This window comes from Cyphellophora attinorum, assembly GCF_001299255.1.
Source record: "Cyphellophora attinorum strain CBS 131958 chromosome Unknown Contig16, whole genome shotgun sequence".
Classification (NCBI taxonomy): domain Eukaryota; kingdom Fungi; phylum Ascomycota; class Eurotiomycetes; order Chaetothyriales; family Cyphellophoraceae; genus Cyphellophora; species Cyphellophora attinorum.
Genome location: NW_017253244.1, coordinates 353,636 through 376,526, shown reverse-complemented (window position 1 = coordinate 376,526; position 22,891 = coordinate 353,636). Strand labels below are relative to the sequence as shown.

The following is a 22,891-nucleotide window of genomic DNA, read 5'->3' as shown; positions in this document are numbered from 1 at the left end:
TCGCGCAGCGCCCGCCCGGGCGAGTCAAGTGCGCAGATCGGTATCGATAGCATGACTCACCAGTCAAATGCCCCGCGCTGTTCTCCCCCAGAAAATGTGCTGAAAGTCGAATCGATTTCAGTTTCAGCGCAATTCGACCAAGATCAGTCCCTGCCAGAACCTGTGTGCATCTTTGAGGCTATTCGGAGCACCGCTACGACAGAGATTCTAGCTTCAGAGGCTACTCACGACTTACAAACACCATATGCAGTCCTGAGTAAGCTGCTTGGTACGTTTACCAAAAGCAGATGCGCACTGTGTTGGGCAGGTCACTCATATGTAGGTTCAATGCGCGTAGCTTTGCTGGAAAGCTTCTGAACGAAAGACCACAGCTTCACACACAAGTTATACTTTTAAGCCGCGTCTGTATCAAGCAGTAGCGAGTACATTTCCGGTGCCGCCGGCCACGTTTCGGACACGATCATTCACCACAACCCCGAGCCAACGCAGCCGCAGCCGCGACAGTATGGCGGACATTGAGGCAGCAAAGCGTGCGGCAGCACAGGAAGCAGTCAGACAGCACTTCCCAGAGAACCCGCGCTTCGTAGGCATAGGCTCAGGCACAACGGTCAAGTACGTTGTAGAAGCAATCAAGGATCTAGGAAGAGATGTGTCACGGATAGGCTTCGTGCCCACAGGCTACCAGTCGAAACAACTCATCATCGAAGCTGGACTGGTACCGATCGAGTTCGATGCCTTACCTGACGATGCGCGCATAGAAGTTGCGTTTGACGGAGCCGACGAAGTAGACGACGATATGAACTGCATTAAAGGAGGAGGTGCCTGCCTGTATCAGGAGAAGCTTGTCGCGATGCGATCAAAAGTCTTCATCTGTGTTGCCGGTAGGGCATCATGCCCCGAGCGGACTCAAACACGAAGCGCTGACTGGTGAGCAGACCACAGGAAACTGCAATCGCGGCTACTTACAAAGTGGCCGACCATCCCAATCGAGGTCGAACCAAAGGCCGCTCGTCAAGTGATGCAACGTCTGAAGATCCTGGGGAGCAGAAGTCCCGACGGAAAAGGTCCTTTCATCCGCGAAGGCGCCATGTTGAAGGCAGGGCCTATCAAGACCGACCAGGACTTTTACATCATAGATGCACCATTCCCACATCCTCTTCTTTCCGCCGAGGATCTGGCCAACGGTATGACATCAGACAGTAGCAGAGGTATCTGGGACGTTGAGGACATTGCACGAACCATCAAGGACATCAACGGAGTGCTTGCCGTCGGCCTCTTCTGCGGACCCACCGGGCCTGAGGCAGATGCTGCTGGTGTGGTGGGAGGTCAGAGACCTATCGCATGCTACTTTGGCATGCCCGATGGCTCGGTCACTCTGCGCAAAGCAGGCAAGAAGCGAGATTCGGTCGTCCACCAATATCCTCCGATACAGCCGGTCGTGTCGAATTCGCACTGAGAGAACAGCTGGATGCAGGAATCGCGACTGTGTAGAGGCGTCATTTGGCTTTCCGCTTGACCTCGTTTTCTCCGAGTTCTCGTAGATAGACGCCCACTGTACCTTCAGCCAGCTCATCCTTGCCATCTTCGAAGCCAGGACTGATAGCTGTTGCCAAATACTTCCCATCTGAGCTGAAGGACAAGCCGGCTATGCTGGAGGCCAGTTTAGGATATATGCGGATTCTTCGTTTTGCGACAGCATCCCAGATGGCAACGACTCCATCACCACCTCCAGTTGCAAACGTGCCATGAATTGGGTGAAATGCAATAGAGTTGACCGGATAGACCACATCAACATCATCGACTGGCTGTCGATGGCATTTGAATGCATACTTCCGGGCTTGTGAATCATTCGAAGGGTCAAACCACTCCACAGCGACCCGTCCTTCGATGCTTGACGTAGCGTAGCCTTCGTCATTCGGCATGCAGGAGACCGCACGAGTCATAAACTTGAGACTGCTTTCCCTGTGCTGCCACGGCTCTGTCTTGAGCACGGCAGGACTCTGACCTGCCGAGGACTTCAGCGCTTGTGACAGTGAGCTGAGCTCGTAGATGTAGAGAGCACGAGAGGCCATGACCACGACAAGCTTGGTTGTCGACAGATCTAGAGCATGCGGCTTCGACGGAAGCTCAATCTTCGCAGGTCTCTGGTCGCTTTCGCCCGGGACACCTCCATGATGTATGTGCAGCGTCGAGTCCCACGCAGCCGAGACCAGGATGTTGTGCTGTTTACTGTACACTACAGACTTGACGCCGCTCGTATGGGTGCTCATGACTTGTGTTTCGCCGTTGGATACGTCAATCCTGAGACTGTCAGCGAGGTCCTCTTGTCGTCTTCACGCGATCCTTACCGAATCACCGACATGTCCAGGCCAGCTGTATAGATCACGTTGTCATCCTCGCCAAAGCACGCATCGAGCACGGGCGCTGCATGTTCAAATTTTGCGACTTGAGTGCAGGACTTGCCTTGAGAGAGCTCGTAGATGTACGCATGCTTGTCCCAGGAAGACACCACGAGCTTGTGTGACCCCGCGTGTGGCGAGAACTGGATCGAGGAGATGGCATCGCTAGGAGGGTCTGCGATCGAAAACTGGTCTGCGAGTGGTCAATAATGGCGCTGTCGAGGCATCTCCGTGTGACTTACTTGACTTTGCGTCCGACGACATCGCGTCTACTGCACACAGCGGCGCTGACTGGACGTGTTCAGCTTCTGCTCGTGTGGTTGTTGGAAATAAGTGAGGGCGACAGTAAGGTGTTTTCAGTGAGAACGGTTCGTCTCAAAATAATAGGTAACGCGGGGAGGATGAGCCGAAAATCACCCACCCTGTACCTACTAGTTAATGCGCAAAAGTCCCAAACACCCGTGGACGAACTCCTCTTGAAAAATCACGGTGTGTAATCAATAAGACGAGGCGAGGCGAAGACCAGATCCCCGTTTCTAAATGTTGAACTTCGAGGATGACAATATAGCTGCAATGACTCACGCTCAATCTCTGAGCACCGACCTAGCATAGAAGCACCTCACCATGCCGACACTCACCCCATCTTCGCTGACGTCTGGCTTCTTTCAAGAACTCCCCACGGTCTTGCCGGCCTACACTTCACACCCAAGCGCCGTCGCATGTACTTCCCCGGGCCATGTCCATGGCGACGACCCAGTAGTTTCCCGCCTCATAGCCCTGTACCTCCCCTCTCCCACGCCATCCCACATCCCAACACATCTCCACAACCTCTCCCGCCAAGTCATCTCACCAGATACACTCGCTCACACCATCGATGCTGACACAAACCCACCGACTCTGCACCCACTAACAACCTTCGGCGCACCCAACAACACCAATGCCCTGCGCACGTCTCCTGGCTGGAAAGCACTCAAGGACATTCAGACCAACAACGGCGTCGTAGGAAATGGATATCCCCAACCTCCAGATGCATGCTCCTCCCAGCAAGGCGAGGTGGAGTATAACTTGCGTGTGCATCAGTTCCTGACACTGCATATATGGGAGGCTTCAGCTGCGGTGGTGACATGTCCGGTGGCGATGACGGATGGTGCTGCTGTGCTACTGCGGAAGGAGCTGGGTCGGCATGATCTGGATGCAAAGGCGAGGAAGGTCTTCGGTGCAGCGTATGAGCGGCTGATCAGTAATGATCCGAAGAAAGCATGGACGAGTGGGCAATGGATGACAGAGAGGAGTGGTGGGAGTAGCGTCGCTGGGACGGAGACTGTGGCGAGGAAGATGGGAAGGGAGGAAATTGAGAGGGAGCGAAGAGATCGGAGAGATGTTGATACGGAGGGTAATGCATTGGGGGAGTGGTTGATTAGTGGGTTCAAATGGTTCAGCTCAGCGACGGATGCGGATTGCGTGGTGTTGCTGGCGAAGACGGAGAAGGGCATCAGTGCGTTCTATGCGCCGATGAGGAGAGCGCTGGGAGGTGGAAAGGAGGGAAGTGTGATGAACGGCGTGCAGATTAGCAGGTTGAAGAATAAATTGGGGACGAAGGCTGTGCCGACGGCGGAATTGGTGATTGACGGTATGAGAGGTTGGTTGCTTGGTGAGGAAGGGAAAGGCGTGAGGATGATTTCGGCGATATTGAACATTACCCGACTGCACACAGCGCAGAGTGGTGTAGGGATGTGGAGAGGCGGCCTTGCAGCGAGCAGGGCATTTACGAGAGTCAGAAAGGTGCAGGGAGGCAAGAGACTGGAAGACAATGTACAGCATATGAAGTGGATGGCGGACGAGACGGTGGCGTATCGAGCGATGACCAACTTGTATATGTTTGGTGTGGCACTACTGGGTCACACAGAGTATACCGGACCTACGACTAAGGCGCATGAGATGAGCCTTCTCCCAGAGAAGCACGCAGATGCGGATGCTCTATTGAGGCTATTGACACCTGTGATGAAGGCCTGCTGTTCACTTCGGGCGGTCGAAGGTCTGCGAGCATGTATGGAAAGTCTTGGTGGCGTGGGATATTGCGAAAACAACGAAGACGATGGAGTGCTGAATATTGCACGACTTTTCCGTGATGCAAACGTGAATCCGATCTGGGAAGGAACGACATCTGTTCTCGCAGAAGACATCGTGAGGGCATTGCAGATCAAGACAAGAGGTGTTGCGGAATTCGAGAAGGTATATGGTCAGTGGTTACAGAAGGTAGTTGCGAGCATTGCAGCGAAGGCACGACACCTGTTTAACAGAGAGATCAGGGCAGTGCAGGCAGTGTATTTGTCATTCAAGAGGTCACTGCAAGATAAGAGCGAAGAGCAGATACTGTGGCAGGGACGATCGATGTTGGCGTATTTCGAGGCTATCACGACTGCAATTGTGCTGATGGCAGATGCATGTGTCGACCTTGAGGAAGTCGCGATTGAGGTAGCACGAAGATGGGTGCGAATGAAAGTCAGCGCAGGCCGTGGTGAGGTCGAGCATTGGGCAAAGGAGGTTGATCTTGACCGAAAGATTTTCCTAGGCCAGTCCAAGTCTCCTGCATCAGAGTCTGCTGGCAATTTGTCGAAGCTGTAGTGGACAAAGCGCTCATGATCGTGGAAGTATGAAGCTCGCCCCATCAAGTAGCAGTAGATGCTGCCTTGACATGGCATGATATGCCACCAGTCGAAGTAGTTGCTTGAGGAAAAGAAGGAAGGGAGAGAGTCGTGGGCAGGACAACTACTTATACTCCTTCAGAATAGTGAATATTGAGGGGAACAGAGAGCATTCACTCTCCTCACTCGGCCAGGAAGCATTCACTTGTTGGTGCACGTTGCTAGGACTCACTGCTGATGGCTAAATACAGAGGCAGCTGCGAAGGTCGTGCAAGACTGGACGATAGAAGGCGCAAATTGGGCCGGAACGACAAGAGAATGAATGCCGACCGCACGTGGGCCCGATGGCTTGACACAGGCTAGACACCTCAAGACAGACCTGAACGCAGTACTTCAAAGACCGCTCTAATTGCTACAGCCCGTACCCTTTCCACCAAGCATAAGCTGCCGGCCCAGCCACACCTCCTATCGCACCTATCAGTCCCATTTCCAGTACCGCCCACACCCACATCGTCCCAACACTCGGCGCCTTCTTCATCACCGCGTAGTACCCTCGATCGTTACTCAACATCAACAGATAGCAACCGGCCACATTCGCCACCACCAGATACACTATACTCCGCAACAAGAACACCGCAGCCCTAGCCCTCTCCTCTGTCACGCTTAACCCCAACAGGTGGCCGCGGAAGAAATGTACCAACAGCGACAGCGTCGGAAACGCGATGAAAAGGCTTTGCGTGATCAATGGCGGAAAGTAGAGCTTTTGAGCATACTGGTGCATCGCTAACACCGAAAGAGTGAAATGGATCATGGTGAGCGGTAATGAAAGCAGTAATGTGTCGAGCCACGGCGCGATATCTGCCTCCCCTGCACCAAGCGCTCCTGAACCTGCACTTAGTCGGTCGGCATCCTCAACGACAACTTTTCCCGTTCCATCGACCTTGGAGGACAGTCCAGCAGGCAAAGGCGAGCCGTCAAGCGTTCGCACTTCGCCTGTGGTCGGATCGATCGTCACATTGACCACATTTGACTCCTTGATCTTAGCCCCAGTGGGCAAATGGTCGCCTAGTAGTTGTGACTGACGCTCTGCGGCGATTTCGAGGAGGGTCTTGGCTGGTTTGCTCTTGTTCCGCGGATCATCGGAGGCCCGAGTGTGCGGTATGCTGTCGGCAGTGGTGGTTGCAGAGGCTTGCTGCGCACGTCGTTGCCGGCGGTTTGACATGGCTTGCAAAGCCACTTATGTGACCAATTTGTGACGAGGTTCCGGCCCACCAGTTTGCACGAAATACGTCTTGTATCCCGGAGGTTCGTGGTTCAAAGCACTCCAACCAAAGCACCCTTGATCACTGCAGTACCGCAAAACCCTCTGAGCATCACCATGCGCGTGGATTCCGTACGTCGTTGACGATTTTGGAAGGATATGCAGAAAGCAGTAGCAGAAAGCAGAAACAGAACTCATCAGACCCCGATATCACGTGCACGATTGTAACATTAGACATTGCCTAAGACCGGTTGACAGCAGATCGAGAAGACCGGATGACGAAGATTTCCCTCGATTTTACGAAATCGACAACGACGTTGACCTCCTCCATACTTCGAGTACTGCACATACAAGGACCTCGACATGCTCTTCCAATATACACACCTCGCCCCAGCTACGATCCGCCTCGCCAGCTTCACCCCTAGCGCCACATCCACCTCCATCTCCCTCCACCTCGAGCACCAACCCAACTACAGCTCCCCTACATCAAGGTCCTACACCGTGCTTCTCACCCGTCCAGACCAATCCAGCGCAGAGCGCAAATCAATTACCCTCCACGGCCGTACCCGCCTGGTCCCAAGCAACGTACACGATGCCCTGAGCGTCATTCTACGACATCATCGAGAAACGCTCGGGCAGGCAAGGCTGTACATGGAGAGTATCTGCGTGAATGCTCGGGACGAAGCGGAGGTAGCCAGTCAGAATGCACAGCGGGAGTTGATCTGGAGGTGTGCGGAGGCAGTCATAGTGTGGTCTGGGGATGGCGAGGATGGGTCTAGCAATGGGCATGGGCTGTTTCCGAGGCTGGCAAAGGCAATGGAAACGAAGGGCGTGCAACCTGTGAGAGATGCAATTGAGAGAGGTGGCGGGACGGAAGACGAAGCAGGGATGAGACAGTTGGCAGACGTCGTGAGAGCGGCCACGGCAGGGGCGACTTTATCGAAAATCCAGAATCTGGAAGCGTTGCTTGGCGAGCACAGGATTGCAATCAAAGACTGCGATGGCAGAATGACCTCTGAGGAGCCAACGATCACGGCACTGCAGTCAGACGAACATGCAAACAAGAAGGCAACTCTGTAAGCGACGATGGAATTCTTGAATCCGCCTACTTCATCGTCCCGTACTGGTCAAATGTCAGGCGACCCTCGTCGCCGAATACCACGCAGCCTGTCTCTTGACCTGGAAGTGCCCGATTGCCGTTGTTTCGAGTGTTCTTCGTCGCCGGTAATTGCCCCATACCGAGAGTAGTCAACCCACTGGATAGTTCGGTGGCTGATGGGGACATCAGCGCCATGAAGCGCATCCCGAGGACAAGACGTGTCCAAGGTTTGTGTTTGGAAGCTCCAAGGGTCCAAGGTTAAGTGACCGTAAGGATGCCTACAACGGCTGAATGGTCCCGAGACCAGATGGCACCTGGAATTCTGAATGGGGACTTGTCCGCGTAGGGGTGCGTTGCGGAACTCGGTGACACCACCAGATGGTTGGCCAGCATTTCGAACGCCTGGGTCTGAAGCCTGAGCAGATTCAGCTGTGTCATGGAGACGCTCTCGTTGTTCTCGACTGGAGCATGTTCATGTCCGGTAGCTGGGAGCTGGCACCGCCCGGCTTCAACATCGTCGGATACGGAGTGATCGTATTGATCGCGGGTAATGATTTTCGATGACTAGTCGTGGACGCCACGAGCTGGAGCAGCACCCTCGACATGCTCAGCAATCGATGCGTCATTCGTGAAAGCCCCGAAGACGTCCTCTGAATCTTCTCGCTTAGTCGACCGACCTTGTCGAGTCTTCTTAGTCTTCGCTGTGCGGCTCTTCCTCTGCCTCTTCGGCTCCGATGCCTCGCCAAGCTCGATACTATCAGCACGACGCTTTCCTTTGGTGTCTTTGAGTGTCTTTAACGTAAGCAGCTTCATTTGCAGTGGGATTAAGGTGCGCCCAGGCCCTTTCACGTCCTTGATCTTCAATGTCTGGCGGCAAACAGGACAGTGTCCATCGTGAGTTTTTCGGGCGGGATGTTCGTCCCGATCTTGTTGTGCAGACCACTTGAGGGTGTCGACAATGCATCTGTGGCAAAAGATGTGGCCGCACTTAGTGACAGTTGCCCGACTGAGGCTGTCCATGCAAATTGGGCACTTGAAAGCGGTAAAGAACGTTCTCCCCTCTTCCGTGGCTCCAGGGGCACGCTGGGCTAGGATAGCTTCTGCTCGTTGCTTTGAGAGCACATTTGCCACTTCGGCACTGCTGTCGACATTGGTCAGATCGACCGACTCGATGGCAGAAGTTGGCGGCATTTCGTCCGCTGCTTCCTCCTCCGCGGATGACTCAGAATCGTCAGATGAAAGCGAATCGAGATCGTCGTCTGAAGATAGCGATACGTCGTGGTGTCGCGTGTGTAGAGCCTCTTGATAATGCCTAAGGCGAGCCTGAGTCTGCTGCCAAGTGATCCGATTCTGCCGTTGGCGTCGAACGGCGTTGTCTTCTTCACGTGCGGTCGAGTGCCTCCGACTGCTGCTCAGTAACTGACGGGCACGTCTCTGGAATGCTTGTGCTCTTTGACTACGAGCACGATCGAGTGAGTCCGACGCCTGAGTGGGTTGAGCTGGTGGCGGTGGTGCGACGTAGCCGTAGACTGGATCACTAAAGAAAGACGGAAGTCGCAAATGGTGACTGAAGTGACTGCGATTGTCGTCAGGATGTGTTGTTGAAGATATAAAATCGGCCGCGGCCCCACCCGGTTCACGTGAATGTGTTCGACGACCTTCACTGCGATCTAATGAAGGTGGGCTGCCCGTAAGATCGATTGGAACTCTGACAGTCCCCCTTGTGTGAAAAGCCTCTTCAGCGTTCGCTACTGCCCGACTTGTGCGGCGGATAGCACTTGCAAAAGACTCGTGGGTGCCACTGTCAGGTGGCTCGGGCAAGATCGCCTCTGTTCTGAGCGATGGATCCGGCATGGCAGGTGCCGGGCCCTCGAAGATATCTCGAAAGAGTCGAGGAGGTGCTACTTGCAGAGGGCCAACGCGGCTGGTCCTTGTTGTGGGAGATGGCGGTCTAGGAGGGAAGTTACGGCTGCCGTATCGGGTGGCGGACGTTTCTCTGTTGGAGGGAAAAGGAGGAGAGAAGGTGAACTGTAGAGGCGGACTGCTCATTTCATAGATGATGCATGTTCCGATTTGTCAGAAGACAATAGCATATGAGCTTCCTGGATGGCAAAATCCATCCACGCAGTCCTGCTGCAGAGGTCTTCAAGTGCCACCCTCAGACAACAACGCATGATGTCGTTGGCCATTGTCGCCCGAAATCGCCAATTTCTTAACTCCGGGCGACTGCAAGTCCTCCTGCTACCCTAAACCAAGGTGAATTTAGCGTGACAGAACGGCACCCGACTGCAGGCAATCGATAGCGCGTCGACTTTGGCACTGGTGGAGCTCGAACCCTGAAGTCACCACCCCTGCCCGCCCTTTTTCCTTTGGTGAGAAATGGTGATGGTATGAAGCACTGACTCCCTCCGTGGGCAGAACTCCCAATGTACCAACACATGTGACATCGACAGCGACTGTGCGCCAAAGAATGCTTTGGCCTCCGGCTCCGGCGCAGTGTGCGAGAGGCTACACACGAACAGCTCAGAAATTCCGGTTACGCCCCTACTATGCCTGTCGCGCGACACACATCCTGCGACGCCACTATGCTGTCGCAGCGGAGGCCTTCAACAATGCGGACACGAGACCGTCCGCCTCGTTGGCGCGACCATCTGATGCGCGCTACAATCCTATTGGAGTGCAACAATTGAGCAGCCAGCTTCATCCGCAGATATTCCCGGGCAGATCATTTGTTCCTCAGTCCGAGCTCGTTGACTTGTCGAAAGACCACCTTCGGCGCCATGAACTGCTCGGGAAGAATCAAGATGACAATCCGCCCATCGGCCTCGAGACGCCGCCGCTGCAGGGATCAACAATGGATGAGCATTTCCAGAGACTGGGACAAGACGCCGCTGCGCCGTACCTCGATCTAGCGAAGCAGTTCGTCCGGGCCAATCCGCCACCGAGACCACGCAAATGGATTCGTCGAAGTGGGTGGACCAAGTACAACGCAGACATGACGAGCGAGGAGATTGCTGCGCCTGATGAACAGATGCTCTCCTTTGATGTTGAGGTCATGTGGAAAGACAATAGCTACGCCGTCATGGCTTGCGCTGCCAGTCCGACAACGTGGTATGCTTGGATCTCGCCTTGGCTCCTCGGCGAAACAGAGGACTATAAGCAATTGATCCCACTGGGCAATCCAAATCAGGCCCGGATAGTCGTTGGCCACAATATTGGCTACGATCGCGCTCGGGTCAGGGAAGAATACTCGCTGGAACAGTCCCGGAACTTCTTCATTGATACTATGTCGCTACATGTCGCTGTCAACGGCATGTGCTCTCGCCAAAGGCCAACCTGGATGAAGCATAAGAAGAATCGAGATCTGCGAGACAAAATGTCGGGCGACCACAACTCAGTCGAGCTGCAGACAATGCTCGAAACTAAAATGCTCAGCGAAGAGGAAGAGGAGCTGTGGGTCGGACGCAGCTCTATCAACTCGTTGCGAGATGTGGCCAAGTTTCATTGCGGCGTGACCATCGACAAGGCGCAACGCGACTATTTCAGCGAGCTAGATCGGGACGTAATTGTGTCGAAGCTGGATGAGTTACTCGACTACTGCGCAGCCGACGTCTCGATCACCCATCGAGTCTATACCAAGGTGTTCCCAAATTTCCTGGAGACGTGCCCACATCCCATCAGTTTCGCAGCTCTGCGGCATCTCTCCTCAGTCATCCTCCCAGTCAACGAGTCCTGGCAACAGTATCTCCATGATGCCGATGCAACGTACCACCAACGACTCAAGGACGTGGAAGAACGACTGATGAAGCTTTGTGACGAAGCTCTTGCTGTCAAACAACAGCCAAATGTGTACAACAATGATCCCTGCTCGCTCAGCTGGACTGGGCCGGTCAAGAAATAAGGTACAAGAAACAAAAGAAGAAAGACGCTCCTCTGGAGCCAGTAGCCAGACAAAAGAAGCCTGGCATGCCGAATTGGTACCGCGATTTGTTTGCCTCAAGTTCTGGGCCTATCAGTCTGACGGTTCGCACCCGCATTGCGCCGTTGCTGCTGAAGTTATCCTGGGATGGCTATCCGTTAGTCTGGTCAGACAAGAATGGTTGGACATTCCGGGTCCCTGTGAAGGACGAGACCAAGTACGAGAACAGCAATGTCACACGAGCGGACATGCTAGAAGAGACGAATCTGACGTTGAAGGACGACTATGCTCACGTCTATTTCAAACTACCACATAAGGATGGTCCCACGGCTCGGTGTGCCTCGCCATTAGCCAAAGGGTATCTACAATACTTTGAAGCTGGAGCATTGTCTTCAAAGTACGAGCTTGCCAAAGAAGCCCTCGAGATGAACGCGTCCTGTTCTTACTGGATCTCCGCCAGGGACAGGATCAAGTCTCAAATGGTCATATACGAAGCTGAACAAGACCAATCAAAGTCAAGCTCTCAGCAAGGCTTCATTCTGCCTCAGATCATTCCCATGGGCACCATCACCCGAAGAGCAGTCGAGAACACCTGGTTGACAGCATCCAATGCCAAGGCAAATCGAGTTGGCTCAGAATTGAAGGCGATGATCAAAGCTCCTCCTGGCTATGCATTCGTTGGCGCTGACGTCGACAGCCAAGAGCTATGGATCGCATCTCTCGTTGGTGACGCCCAGTTCCAGCTTCACGGTGGCAATGCCATTGGGTTCATGACTTTGGAAGGCACCAAAGCCGCGGGAACGGATCTGCATTCCAAGACAGCCAAGATTTTAGGTATCTCCCGAAATGATGCAAAGGTCTTCAACTATGGACGAATCTACGGCGCCGGACTGAAATTCGCTGCGACTCTGCTACGTCAATTCAACCCAACACTGTCAGAAAAGCAGACCACAGAAATTGCTCAGAAATTGTACAAAGAGACGAAAGGTACCCGAACGCGACGTAAGGCGCTCGGACAGGGCACCTTCTGGCGTGGCGGCACCGAGTCCTTCGTCTTCAATAAGCTAGAGGAGTTCGCAGAGCAAGAACGACCGCGAACGCCAGTCCTAGGAGCCGGAATCACTGAAGCTTTAATGCGACGCTTCATCAACCAAGGCTCGTTTATGACCAGTCGCATCAACTGGGCAATCCAAAGTTCCGGAGTCGACTACCTTCATCTCTTGATTGTCTCCATGGACTACCTGGTGCGCCGTTTCAACCTCCGCGCCCGCCTTGCAATCACTGTACATGACGAGATCCGCTATCTGGTGAAGGAAGAAGACAAGTACAAAGCCGCGATGGCGCTTCAAATCGCCAATCTCTGGACACGTGCGATGTTCTCCCAACAAATGGGCATCGACGACCTGCCACAGTCCTGTGCTTTCTTCTCGGCTGTCGACATCGATCATGTGCTGCGCAAGGAAGTCGACATGGACTGCGTCACGCCCAGTCATCCCAATCCGATACCCGCAGGCGAGTCATTGGACATCGTCCAGCTGATGGACAAGGGTGATGCAGCGAAGCTTGACGAGTCTGTCGTGCCGGATTTACCAATCGACCTGTCGGGCTATGTCTACGACCGTCAGCCGACTGTCATGTCAAGTCTCAACTCGAGCACGGGTCTGCGCTACTTAAAGGCGCAAATCACCGCGGACGACAAGGAGCTGAAAGCCATTGTCAAGGAGGCTGAAGATAGTGGTGAGAGTGGCAGCGGTTCAGCCACGACGAGCGGCAAAAGCACAACCACAAAGTCAACAACCATCCCTAAAGGCCCACGTGGCCGGCCACCGAAGCCGAAGGTCCCGCCACCGCCATATGCTCAACCGCAGCAGGCGGTGTTGATGGAGGTGGAAGACCGCTGGACGGCGGGATTCCATAGGGCGATGAAGGGCGGAAAGGAGACGCGGCCGTGGCTCATGGCTGGTAGTGGTATGAAGAGGGCCTCGGTGGGAATGGGCGGGCCCGGAGGTCTCAGTAGCACTAAAGGGTCGTGGGCTGCTGACGGATGGGAGGTCTGATTGTTTGATCAGGCAGACCAGCGGAGCAGGAGATGGTCGAGTCTTGCTTGGCCGGTGTACGAGTTCACGATTGGGCTTTGGTCTGTTATTGGGAGTACGGTTACTAAGAAGAGGTGGGAAAGACTAGTGTACATATCTATATAATGTGTGCTATAGTGTAAACGTACAATCAGTGCTTATGCACAACCAGCGTCGCTATGCTTTTGGGTATCGTAAGTGTCTTTGTCTTTGCCTGCGGCTGCTCCGTTTCCTCTCTCCCAAAGCTCCTTCTTCGGACTGTTTCTCCATCCTCTGTCGCAAGCATTGACCTCCTGCCCGTGGGCGCCGCGGTAACACTTTCTCGACCACAAACAACTCGGCACTCGCGAAGCAGTGATATCATTCTCAACCGCCCTCACAGTCCCTTAGCAGCCGCCTTCCTCGCATCCCTGATCTGCCGCCTCGCGGCACTCATACTCCCGCCCATGCCCTCTAACATGTCTTCACGTTGCCTAAACCCATGCTCCGAACTCACGTCATCCAGCACGAACCTCCCCATCTCGCCCCATCGCCAGCGCTGAATGAATTGCAGTGCCGCGGCCTCGTAGTCCGGCTCGCCGCCTTTCTTCAGCCTCCCTTGCTTCAGCGCCAGCGCTTTCAGTACTGCAGCGATATCGTTTGTTGGTTGCGGGTGGTACGCTGCGTACAAGGCTGGCGAGTGTAAATTCAGATGGTACAGTAGATAATCCGCCACAGTCTCAGGCGGGACGATCGTGTCCTTGACACTCCCGCACAAACACAATTTGAGCATAGACTCCGCGTCAGGGATGTAGTGCGTGAAGACACCCGGTGTGTCGACCACATAGACCGTTCCCGCTTCGCCCTGTCCGGAACCGCGCGGTGGCTCGATGATCTTGACTGCAGACTCGATCTTGCGTGTGATCCCCGGCTGATTTCCCGTGCGCGAGGCTTTGCCCCTGTTCAAGCTGACCTTACGCAAAGAGTTGAGCAGCGTCGATTTGCCGACGTTGGGCATACCCACGATCAGCACGCGGGTGCCAAAGAGGTGGCTCGAGCTACTGTTGGCGTGGTTGCGGCAGAAGGAGAGGATTGCTTGTAGGCCCTTTTTGCTGGTTGACGAGGTGAAGAGGACCGGCGTAGGCGCATACCATTTGGAGACGATCCCTTCGCGAGCAGTATCCTGGGCGGTGTAGTTGCTGCCGCGGTCTTGTTGGGTGTAGACGATCAGGCGCGGGCGTTCGCCGAGGGAGGACTCGAACAGAGGGTTGCGGGAGGTCAGAGGGAGGCGATAGTCGCGGCATTCGATTACGAGGTCGATGGAGGAGAGGAGGGATTTCATGCGCGTGAGGCCCGCGGCGTGGTGGCCCAGGAAGTAGGACCGTGGGACGGAAAGGGAGGGGAAGCTCGCGCGGGGGATGAATGCTGCCATTGCGGCAGGTTGTGAGGGTGGATGGGTGGTAGGCTTATTGGCTTATGGCGTGCCATACTGTTCGGCCGTTGCTCATACAGGCGACGGTGAGACAGAGGTGAGTGTTGAAGGCCATCATGCCGAAAGATCTTGGGTTTGTCAAAGTTGAAGTTGGAGTACATGGCCACGGTCAACCGGTCTCGATTGGCATTCTTTGTCGTCCGGCGACAGACAAGCCGGGCTGACATCTAGTCATCCGGTTTGGCACAGAGCCACAGCTTGGTAGTTATCTCGCATATAAACGGACCCAAGTGTGTAGTAGGGACATGGTGTATCACCGGCATAAGACACATGGTCACCCGCGATATTAGCCTGCAGGAAACCGGTCAATTTCGCAGCGGCACAATGTCGCAACAAAGTCTCGTTGTAGGCAGCTGGGTCGAGGCAAATATATTCGTCTCTGTTGAATCTGATCTACAGCTTGACCTCCTTTCTGAACTGCAAATCCGCTCTGCTCAGATCTTGCACCGATCTCTTCCCAACTAGTCCAAGCATGTTGTCAGTGTCCGCAAGCAGACATCTCAACACATGCTCGACGCCTTCTTGACCGCCGAACGCCAAACCATACATGAACGGTCTCGCCACCAAAACAGCCTTCGCACCCAGCGCCAGAGCCTTGAGCACATCTGAACCCGTCCGAATGCCACTGTCGAACAGTACGGTCAGACCACTCGCCTTGACCTTTTCGTCTTCTCCAATCTCCGCCAGCGCATCGAGACTTGCTATCGCCCCATCGACCTGCCTGCCTCCATGGTTTGAGACTATGATCCCGTCCATGCCGTACTCAATCGCAAGATGCGCATCCTGGACACTCTGAATGCCCTTGAGCACAATCGGCCCATCTCCCCACAGCTTTCGTAGCACTTTCAGGTGGTCCCATTGGCGAAACGTGCCGCTGTTCATGACGCCCAACCATGCTCTAGCTTTCGCGATGTGCTTCAGATTCGTGAGCACCTTTGCAGCACCAAATATGCTTCCCGGTCGGCGCAGCACATCGATCGCCTCCCGAAGCTTCTCGCTGGACGAGCGTGGATCTGCTGCGGCTGAATCTTTGTATATTTCGTCGAAAATCGGGTCGCTAAAGCCAATTTCACATCCTTCGCCGTAGATCTATCTTCCAGTCAGTCTCGTCTCGAACTCAGCTCACACCTGTGTGGTCTGCAGATGTCTCTCGTCCGAGAAAGAGGCACTTACGAAAGGAAGGTAGCTGTGGTCCAGGTCTGTAGGCCTCCAAGCTAGAGCAAAGGTATCCAGCGTGACGACAAGAACGGAGTAGCCATTTGCCTTTGCTCTCGACAGCAGCGAAGCCGTCACTTCCTCATTCTGCGGCCGAGGCCAGTACAGCTGATACCACCGCTTGCTGCCTTCACCGTTCGCTTCGGCAACTTGCTCGATCGACCGTGTTGCAGCAGTGGACAGAATCATTGGTACACCGACCTTGGCACAAGCTCTAGCTGTTGCTTCCTCGCCATCACGGTGCATGATCGACTGCACTCCGACAGGAGCAACGAGGAGTGGATGTGGGTGTCGAGCGCCGAACAGGTCAACACTCAGGTCTCGTCTGGTGGCGTTGACGAGCATGCGCGGACGAAGCCGGTAGTCGTCAAAAGCTGCTCGATTCGCTGCATAGGTACTGCCTGTTCCACACGAGCCGAAGACATAGCCGAAATTCGGTGCTGCGACGGCGCGGCGAGCAGCAGCTTCCCATTCTGCTGGCTTAGTCGAGAAGCGTGGTGGTCGAAGGCCGGAGTAGATGTCTGTAGGAGGTCTCAGCGTGAGTTCTCCTTATCGACGCGGCTTCCCGTGAACTGTGTATGTAGGACCCATGCCCTTCGCTTGAGTTTAACATATGGTACCGCTTACCTCTTTGATACGACGAGTATGCTTCGACTTCTGGCTCCTCATACGGCTGATTCAAGTGCTGCTGGCGGACTGATTTTGCCATTGTATGGATGTATGCTACCGGCGAGACTGAGACTTGTCCTCCGATGAAGTTGTTAGACGTCGAGGAGACTAGTACTATAGAGCTATGCCCTGGCGTTCGTTCATTCTCAAGTCAGACGCGATGAAACAGCAGACCTCGGGAGCCGAGGCATTCGTTCATTGACCTGCATGATTGGCCCCATTCCTCGTGGACAAGCCTGTACGCGAGACCCGACCACTCACCACTCCTATACGCGACACCCGACCGCTCGAGGACCCAATGTGCAAAGCCTGCCAGCTCTCGTGTCGTCTGCTCACGTGTTGTTGAAGAGCAAGAGGATGGCTTATCAGTCAAAGAAAGCTTTTTTCGACCAACACTGAACCACTCAAAGAGCCACGAATCCACAAGTCGGCTACGGAGAGGGGTTCTCCGCAATATGCAACGCAACGGTACACAGCTGCTTTCTTAGTGACACTTATCGAGGAAAGCGCCCTGCTGCAAGAGCGCCTGAGACGGGGCATGTCCACGAAAATGCAATTGTCTTGACCTGAAGCAAGACCTGGGCCGTCAAATGCTGGATCTCACAGTAGGTCATGGCATTGGTACAGAACTGGGCGAGAGATGTGGTTCGCAGCCACACGTCTACGTTGATCTGGTCTGCGCTCGTGCTAGGCCTCGTCGGTGTTATCGCATTGACCCTGAGCGCACAGCAAAGACGGACGATTTTGGATCATTTAGGACTTACCGCACCAAGAATACCGAACCTAGAAGTACCGAGATCACCATCACTTGGACAAAAAGCAGTTCCGCCCACTCGAGGTGAGTATGCGACGACCCTTCCACCGTCGCAAAGACACGTGTTAGATAAGGTGCGACTCTCGTTGCCGGATGGCCAGAACGTTGGGCTCGGCGAGGTGGTTGTGGATGAGGACACTTTCTACCAAAACCTCGTGGGATTCGAAGAAGACTATCGAGAATGTGATCAGAACAAGTTTCTGCCCAGTGGACTACGAATCCGGGAGATCGATGAGATAGGCGACTTCCCGGACTTCGAGCTTCTGACTGAAGTTTCACACCCACGTCCGTACCATGAATTCGACATCGACAAAGCACTTCCACGTCCCTACCGGCCGCTTCGATGGCCCTACCACCAGACCATGTCCTTGTCAAAGCTTGAGCCAGACTGGTGGATAGAGCTCGAGAGCAGCTATCGAGCCCGAATAGCGCAGCGGAAGACCTTGTTTGAGAAAGATGGTGAAGCCATTCTGGCATACCTGCCAGGCTCTGACCTTGCCTGCAAGGAGCTGATGGAGATGGCACTACAATACGTAGTGCACCGCTACCCGCATTACTTCTCGTTGAGCCACAACATTCCTAGCAGCAACGGCGATCGCGAGACAACGACCATCTTCCACAACAAGATCCTTAACGTTTCCACAGATGTGTACTCCATACATCCACTCCACGTACTGCTCGAGCATATACCCGAAGACTTCGTCCTGATGCTCCGCGACCCCAACACTGGTCAATACATCTTCCGGGCGGGGATGATTTGTTCCTCTCTAGGCTGGAATCTGGGCTCCAAGTTTGGCTTGCAGCTGGCACAAATCCACCATCCAGTCCCACACTATGAGTCTAAGATGAAGTTCAGTATGGACCGGTTCTTTGCCAAACTACCCTGTAGCAGACCCATCCAGCGCGGCTCGTGGGGCTTCGAAGTCGATCAGCCGCTCTACATGGCGCCTGGCGATCCGGCTGAGGAATTGTACAAGAAGCAACAATACCCTGGCTTGACGGCTGAACGGATTCATGTGAGGGTAGATTGGCAGACTTTAAGGCGCCTGCCTCTCTCGGCCGGAATCGTCTTCAACTTCAAGGCGCTGTTCACGCCGTTGACGGAGTTGAGGGACGAGCCGTACGTGCCGAGCTTGTGCTTGAAAGTGCTGAGGGAGGGCAATGAGGGTATTCTCAAATACAAAAACACGTGGCATACAGAACATGTGGTGGTCCCAGCACTCGAAGCATACGAAGCGGAGCAGATCAGTAAGGGCATCATGAAGGAGGACTGGGAAGCACAAACTTTGGATGAGTCGCCCTTCTTTCCAGGCTGGGAGGCTAAATGGAGGGCGAGGCAGGGCTTCTAGGTGGCAGACATGATCTTTTGTCCTTCGAGAGACTCTGGCTCATTTCGACTTCTTTGAGTCATAGTACTCCTCATAGCTCTTCCGGTATCCCAACAACCACTCCCCGATCACCACTCCCGTAAAGACCATCACAAACCGACTCACCCACACACTTATCGGATGACTCTTCTTTCCCAATACAGGTATCGCCAACGGCCCATCGACCGTATACAAGAACAACATCAACTGGAACAAACTCGGCGTCTGCCCACTCAACCTCACATCATCCAGATACCCAAAGAAATTCCTGAAGAAACGCTCCTCCATCACATAATCCTGCTGGTCCAACCGGAAACTCACACTCAAGTCCTCTCCCGTTGTACTGGCGTTCTCGTAGCAGTGGAATGCGCCTTTGGGGATGACGATGTCTTCGCCGGGGTGGCGCACGTGCGCTTCACCGTTGAGGAACCAGCGACCGACGCCGGAATTGACGTGGAAGGTCTCGACTTGGAAGAGGTGGATGTGCATGGGCGGATTGAACATGGAGCGGCCGTGGTCGGGCGTATCGGCGTGATGGGTGATACTGGTCGCGTATGGAGCATCAGGCCGTGAAATTCTTGGGAAGAGCGGCCGTCCTCATAGGGGATGGGATTGAGGTGGGCGCGGCGCGTGCGCGGGGGCTTGGTGGCGAGGAAGGAAAGCATTGTGGCTGTGGACGCGGACGTGGGCAGGACTTAGTGATATCGAGCTATGCTCCAGGCGGAAAGAGAAGGTCGAGGTTATCTTTGAGTTTTTGCAATGCCGCATGAATGCTTTATTGTCCTCCACCGAAGCAGCGTATCTATGCTATGGGTCGCCTGATCTGGACAATCCGCTTAGCCGCGCTACGGTCGTTCTAGGCACGGGCCAAACGCGAGTGCTAGCATCGCTATCTCTTGAACTTCACGTATCAAGCGAAAGTTAGAAGGGCAAGGTGACCTTTCTCAGAGCACTTGAGGATGCGTCACGGCAACTCATCGTATGCTAAGTGGGGCCCTTCTTCGTAAGTACGAAGTACAGGAGCAGGCCGCCGTTCGGTAAACATCTATAGCGGCTCCTCGAAGCACCTCCATGGAGAACGGCTCAGCTGAGGCGGCCAACCAGCAACCTGCTTCGCAAAGACCAGGGAGCGTGCTGCGCTGTAGACGGTGGTTAGGATCTCCACTAGAGACAATGCGGAAGCTCGAAAGACATCGCGGTGGTCTAACAGTCAAGCTGAAAGATAATAGTGGCGCGACAAAAGGACGACTGGGGCTGACTCCCAGCATGGTAGTCTAATCAGTAGACAAACTTGGTAAACATCATCCACCCTGACGAATCGCAAAACCAGGGTATGTCTTTCCTCAAGGGGAAATGCTGCTCTTGAAAGGGGCCAAATTCCTTCCACAAAAACCTTGACGCTCTTACGAAGCTATCATCACCTTGCGTTTGGAGATCGCCCAGAAATTCGCGTATTGAGGTTTCGGTCGGGAGCCCAGTTCTCAGGAAGAGAAGCGCAAGCGAAGTACTGCTCGTTGCAGCACAAGTCAGGACCATGGGAGATGCGAACATGGGCAAGAAGCTCGCCATGTTGGGATGTGGTGAGCTTTCGTCCAGGACGATCTTCCGTCAAGTGAGTTGCTTTCCTAATGTCGAAATGCAGGATCGATGGGCAGTGCGATCTTGGCAGGTCTTGTCGAGGATTCCGGAGCAGGTGGTGCTCCAGTGACGTCTTTCACAGCATCAGTCCGCTCGCAAGCTTCGGTGGAGAAGCTACAGACAAGATTCGCAAAGCACGTCGCAAAGGTACAGATCGTACAGGGCGAACTGATCTCTTGTGCTAAGAGTGCAGATGTGATCATTGTGGCCACTAAGCCATATGCCTTGAAGGAAGTGCTCGGTGCTGAAGGCATGGGCGAAGCTGTCCGTGGCAAGCTTGTGATTTCTGTCCTTGCTGGAATCAGCCCAGAGCTCATCCTCGATACACTCTACGGGAAGGATCGATCAGATGATAGCACTTGCCATGTCGTGCAGGCCACGCTGAACTTGGCGGCTCGAATTCGACAATGCACGGCTGTCCTGAACGATGCTGCTCTCGCCCTGCCAGAAGAAGAACTGGCTATCACGCAGTGGGTGTTTGAGCAGATAGGCGAAGTAAGGTACCTACCAGCGTCCATGATGCCCGTGGCTGCTGTCTTGGCCGCCATTCCTGCCATTGCATCAGTCGCACTGGATGGCATGCTGGACGGTGCTGTTGCGCAGGGTGTGGTGAGGTCACAAGCTCGAGAAATAGCGGCACTCAATCTGGTTGGCCTGGGAAGACTATTGCTGGACGGTGATAACACAGAGCAGTTGAGGGAAGCCACGGCTTCGCCAAGAGGAGTGACGATACAGGCACTCTTGGAGCTTGAACGTGGCAAGGCAAGAGCGACATTTGCTGATGCATTCATCACTGCCTCGGAGCACGCCAGGACGATGGCTTCCATCCAGGACTGAGCTCTACTGCAACTTCCCATCTCTCCGCGGTCGTTTTGAGGCAGTGAATGGAGTTCGAGATAGGAAGGGTGCTATTCACTTTTTGGCACGTGGTCCTAACTGCGCAGACACAACTTGGAGCTGATATAAACTTGAACCAAGTTTGTGCTTCGAGTCATTTTCTTAGGTAGGCAGGGATGCCTTCAATTATGAGTACCTTCTTGGTAAATTTCTAATAAGTATGACTAGCTTCCTTGTCTTCGCCAGGGTCTCTATCTTTTCCAGTCAAGATGCCGCCTCCCACAATGATTACGCCCGAGGCGATTCTCGGACGCGCCGAAGAACTCGTCGCCATTGGCCAGCTATTCACTGCGTCAGCGGTCCTGCATGAGTATCTCGGTAGCAACGAAGCCCTCAATGCTCCGGCTATATCACTCAAGCCGCTTGTCTTGCTTTCCAGTTCACTCGCCGATCTCAAGAGCAGAAGAAAGGCACAGCCCAACACGGTTGACCGTACCCAATCTCACTCTCACCATTTTTCGGGTCACGCCTTATCTCAATCAAATCAGGACACACATCAGCTAATGGAGAGCGACAACTCGTTAGCCATGAAACACTCCAACCCGGAAACGTTACGAGAAGTGTCTAGCAAGGGCGTGAAAAGTCATGAGTCCGAAGGGCCACATATTTTGGACGACGTACCCAACGCTTTCGACGAAATGATGCAGGTTGATCACGCTACCACATCGACTTCGGCAGGGCAATGGAGGCCGCCTGGAAGCGAACAGAATCAGGATCAAACAAAGCTCAGCCTCGACGACATGCCGCGAGAGATCTTGCTTGCAATACTCGACCAACTCATCCCTGAGACAGTTGAGATCAGGTCCACGTACGACTGCGGGAAGTGGCAAGTCCAGTACCTTCACATGCCGTTCCCCGAGCTGTGTCTGGTGTCCAAGACTATCGCAAGCGCCACGCGACAAGTCATGTGCGCGAGACGTCCTACGCTGCGGCTTGACATTCCTCCAACATTTCTGGGATTCGACCAGACCTTGGGCTTTGGTCCAATGGGTTTCAACCACCTTATTCCGCCACTGCTCCGGATCCCAGAGTACTTAGCCAGTGAAGTCCGCCTGCGCAACCTACAGGAGCAGATCTGTCGTACGCTGTCAAAAATAGAAAGGGATCGATATGACTGGCCGAGGCTATATCCTTGGGCTTACATATCGATGGCGATTTCTTGGGATGGATATGACAACGTCATCTGCAGCAAAGAATGCTGGGTCTGGATCATTGCAATCAGCAAGAGAATTATCGAAGAACGCGAAAGAGAACGTCGCGAAAGAGAACGTCGCGAAATAGAACGCCTGCGGGAACTGGCGCGCAACAGTATGCCAGCCGAGGTGCTTTCCTCAGATCAGCAAGTTGACGTTCACAGGCATCGAGACTCTGCCCGACGTCGACTAACCCGATGGTTTGGAGCCTAACGACGTGGAGGCCTTC

General features: G+C 54.2%; 14 protein-coding genes across 14 annotated transcripts; 8 read left to right on the top strand and 6 right to left on the bottom strand.

Moving 5' to 3' along the window:
* Positions 1-505: 505 nt before the first annotated feature.
* On the top strand, positions 506-1,456 carry AB675_4586 (Ribose-5-phosphate isomerase; the record flags this gene model as incomplete). The annotated part of the gene is made up of 2 exons (XM_018144735.1): positions 506-881; positions 936-1,456. 2 exons carry the CDS (start codon positions 506-508, stop codon positions 1,454-1,456), a joined length of 897 nt encoding a protein of 298 aa, XP_017998913.1.
* Positions 1,457-1,496: 40 nt separating this feature from the next.
* On the bottom strand, positions 1,497-2,663 carry AB675_4585 (Mitotic checkpoint protein BUB3.1; the record flags this gene model as incomplete). Its single annotated transcript, XM_018144734.1, has 3 exons — positions 1,497-2,301; positions 2,349-2,592; positions 2,642-2,663. The coding sequence occupies 3 exons, from the start codon at positions 2,661-2,663 to the stop codon at positions 1,497-1,499; spliced, it is 1,071 nt and encodes a 356-aa protein (XP_017999021.1).
* A 360-nt stretch (positions 2,664-3,023) lies between these two features.
* Positions 3,024-5,024, top strand: AB675_4584 (putative acyl-CoA dehydrogenase AidB; the record flags this gene model as incomplete). Its single annotated transcript, XM_018144733.1, has 1 exon — positions 3,024-5,024. The coding sequence occupies one exon, from the start codon at positions 3,024-3,026 to the stop codon at positions 5,022-5,024; it is 2,001 nt and encodes a 666-aa protein (XP_017999135.1).
* A 432-nt stretch (positions 5,025-5,456) lies between these two features.
* AB675_4583 (uncharacterized protein) lies at positions 5,457-6,266 on the bottom strand (the record flags this gene model as incomplete). Its single annotated transcript, XM_018144732.1, has 1 exon — positions 5,457-6,266. The coding sequence occupies one exon, from the start codon at positions 6,264-6,266 to the stop codon at positions 5,457-5,459; it is 810 nt and encodes a 269-aa protein (XP_017998947.1).
* A 402-nt stretch (positions 6,267-6,668) lies between these two features.
* Positions 6,669-7,385, top strand: AB675_4582 (uncharacterized protein; the record flags this gene model as incomplete). Its single annotated transcript, XM_018144731.1, has 1 exon — positions 6,669-7,385. One exon carries the CDS (start codon positions 6,669-6,671, stop codon positions 7,383-7,385), a length of 717 nt encoding a protein of 238 aa, XP_017999060.1.
* Positions 7,386-7,968: 583 nt separating this feature from the next.
* AB675_4581 (uncharacterized protein) lies at positions 7,969-9,453 on the bottom strand (the record flags this gene model as incomplete). The annotated part of the gene is made up of 1 exon (XM_018144730.1): positions 7,969-9,453. The coding sequence occupies one exon, from the start codon at positions 9,451-9,453 to the stop codon at positions 7,969-7,971; it is 1,485 nt and encodes a 494-aa protein (XP_017999162.1).
* A 421-nt stretch (positions 9,454-9,874) lies between these two features.
* AB675_4580 (DNA polymerase gamma, mitochondrial) lies at positions 9,875-11,305 on the top strand (the record flags this gene model as incomplete). Its single annotated transcript, XM_018144729.1, has 1 exon — positions 9,875-11,305. One exon carries the CDS (start codon positions 9,875-9,877, stop codon positions 11,303-11,305), a length of 1,431 nt encoding a protein of 476 aa, XP_017998985.1.
* Positions 11,306-11,370: 65 nt separating this feature from the next.
* Positions 11,371-13,380, top strand: AB675_4579 (DNA polymerase gamma, mitochondrial; the record flags this gene model as incomplete). Its single annotated transcript, XM_018144727.1, has 1 exon — positions 11,371-13,380. The coding sequence occupies one exon, from the start codon at positions 11,371-11,373 to the stop codon at positions 13,378-13,380; it is 2,010 nt and encodes a 669-aa protein (XP_017998924.1).
* Positions 13,381-13,774: 394 nt separating this feature from the next.
* Positions 13,775-14,809, bottom strand: AB675_4578 (Mitochondrial ribosome-associated GTPase 1; the record flags this gene model as incomplete). Its single annotated transcript, XM_018144726.1, has 1 exon — positions 13,775-14,809. The coding sequence occupies one exon, from the start codon at positions 14,807-14,809 to the stop codon at positions 13,775-13,777; it is 1,035 nt and encodes a 344-aa protein (XP_017999104.1).
* A 453-nt stretch (positions 14,810-15,262) lies between these two features.
* AB675_4577 (putative lactate 2-monooxygenase) lies at positions 15,263-16,793 on the bottom strand (the record flags this gene model as incomplete). Its single annotated transcript, XM_018144725.1, has 3 exons — positions 15,263-15,958; positions 16,043-16,605; positions 16,712-16,793. 3 exons carry the CDS (start codon positions 16,791-16,793, stop codon positions 15,263-15,265), a joined length of 1,341 nt encoding a protein of 446 aa, XP_017999028.1.
* A 572-nt stretch (positions 16,794-17,365) lies between these two features.
* Positions 17,366-18,916, top strand: AB675_4576 (uncharacterized protein; the record flags this gene model as incomplete). Its single annotated transcript, XM_018144724.1, has 1 exon — positions 17,366-18,916. One exon carries the CDS (start codon positions 17,366-17,368, stop codon positions 18,914-18,916), a length of 1,551 nt encoding a protein of 516 aa, XP_017999068.1.
* A 39-nt stretch (positions 18,917-18,955) lies between these two features.
* On the bottom strand, positions 18,956-19,438 carry AB675_4575 (uncharacterized protein; the record flags this gene model as incomplete). The annotated part of the gene is made up of 1 exon (XM_018144723.1): positions 18,956-19,438. The coding sequence occupies one exon, from the start codon at positions 19,436-19,438 to the stop codon at positions 18,956-18,958; it is 483 nt and encodes a 160-aa protein (XP_017998962.1).
* Positions 19,439-20,483: 1,045 nt separating this feature from the next.
* On the top strand, positions 20,484-21,409 carry AB675_4574 (Pyrroline-5-carboxylate; the record flags this gene model as incomplete). Its single annotated transcript, XM_018144722.1, has 2 exons — positions 20,484-20,514; positions 20,577-21,409. 2 exons carry the CDS (start codon positions 20,484-20,486, stop codon positions 21,407-21,409), a joined length of 864 nt encoding a protein of 287 aa, XP_017998994.1.
* A 269-nt stretch (positions 21,410-21,678) lies between these two features.
* Positions 21,679-22,855, top strand: AB675_4573 (uncharacterized protein; the record flags this gene model as incomplete). Its single annotated transcript, XM_018144721.1, has 2 exons — positions 21,679-22,777; positions 22,827-22,855. 2 exons carry the CDS (start codon positions 21,679-21,681, stop codon positions 22,853-22,855), a joined length of 1,128 nt encoding a protein of 375 aa, XP_017998996.1.
* Between the last annotated feature and the right edge of the window lie 36 nt (positions 22,856-22,891).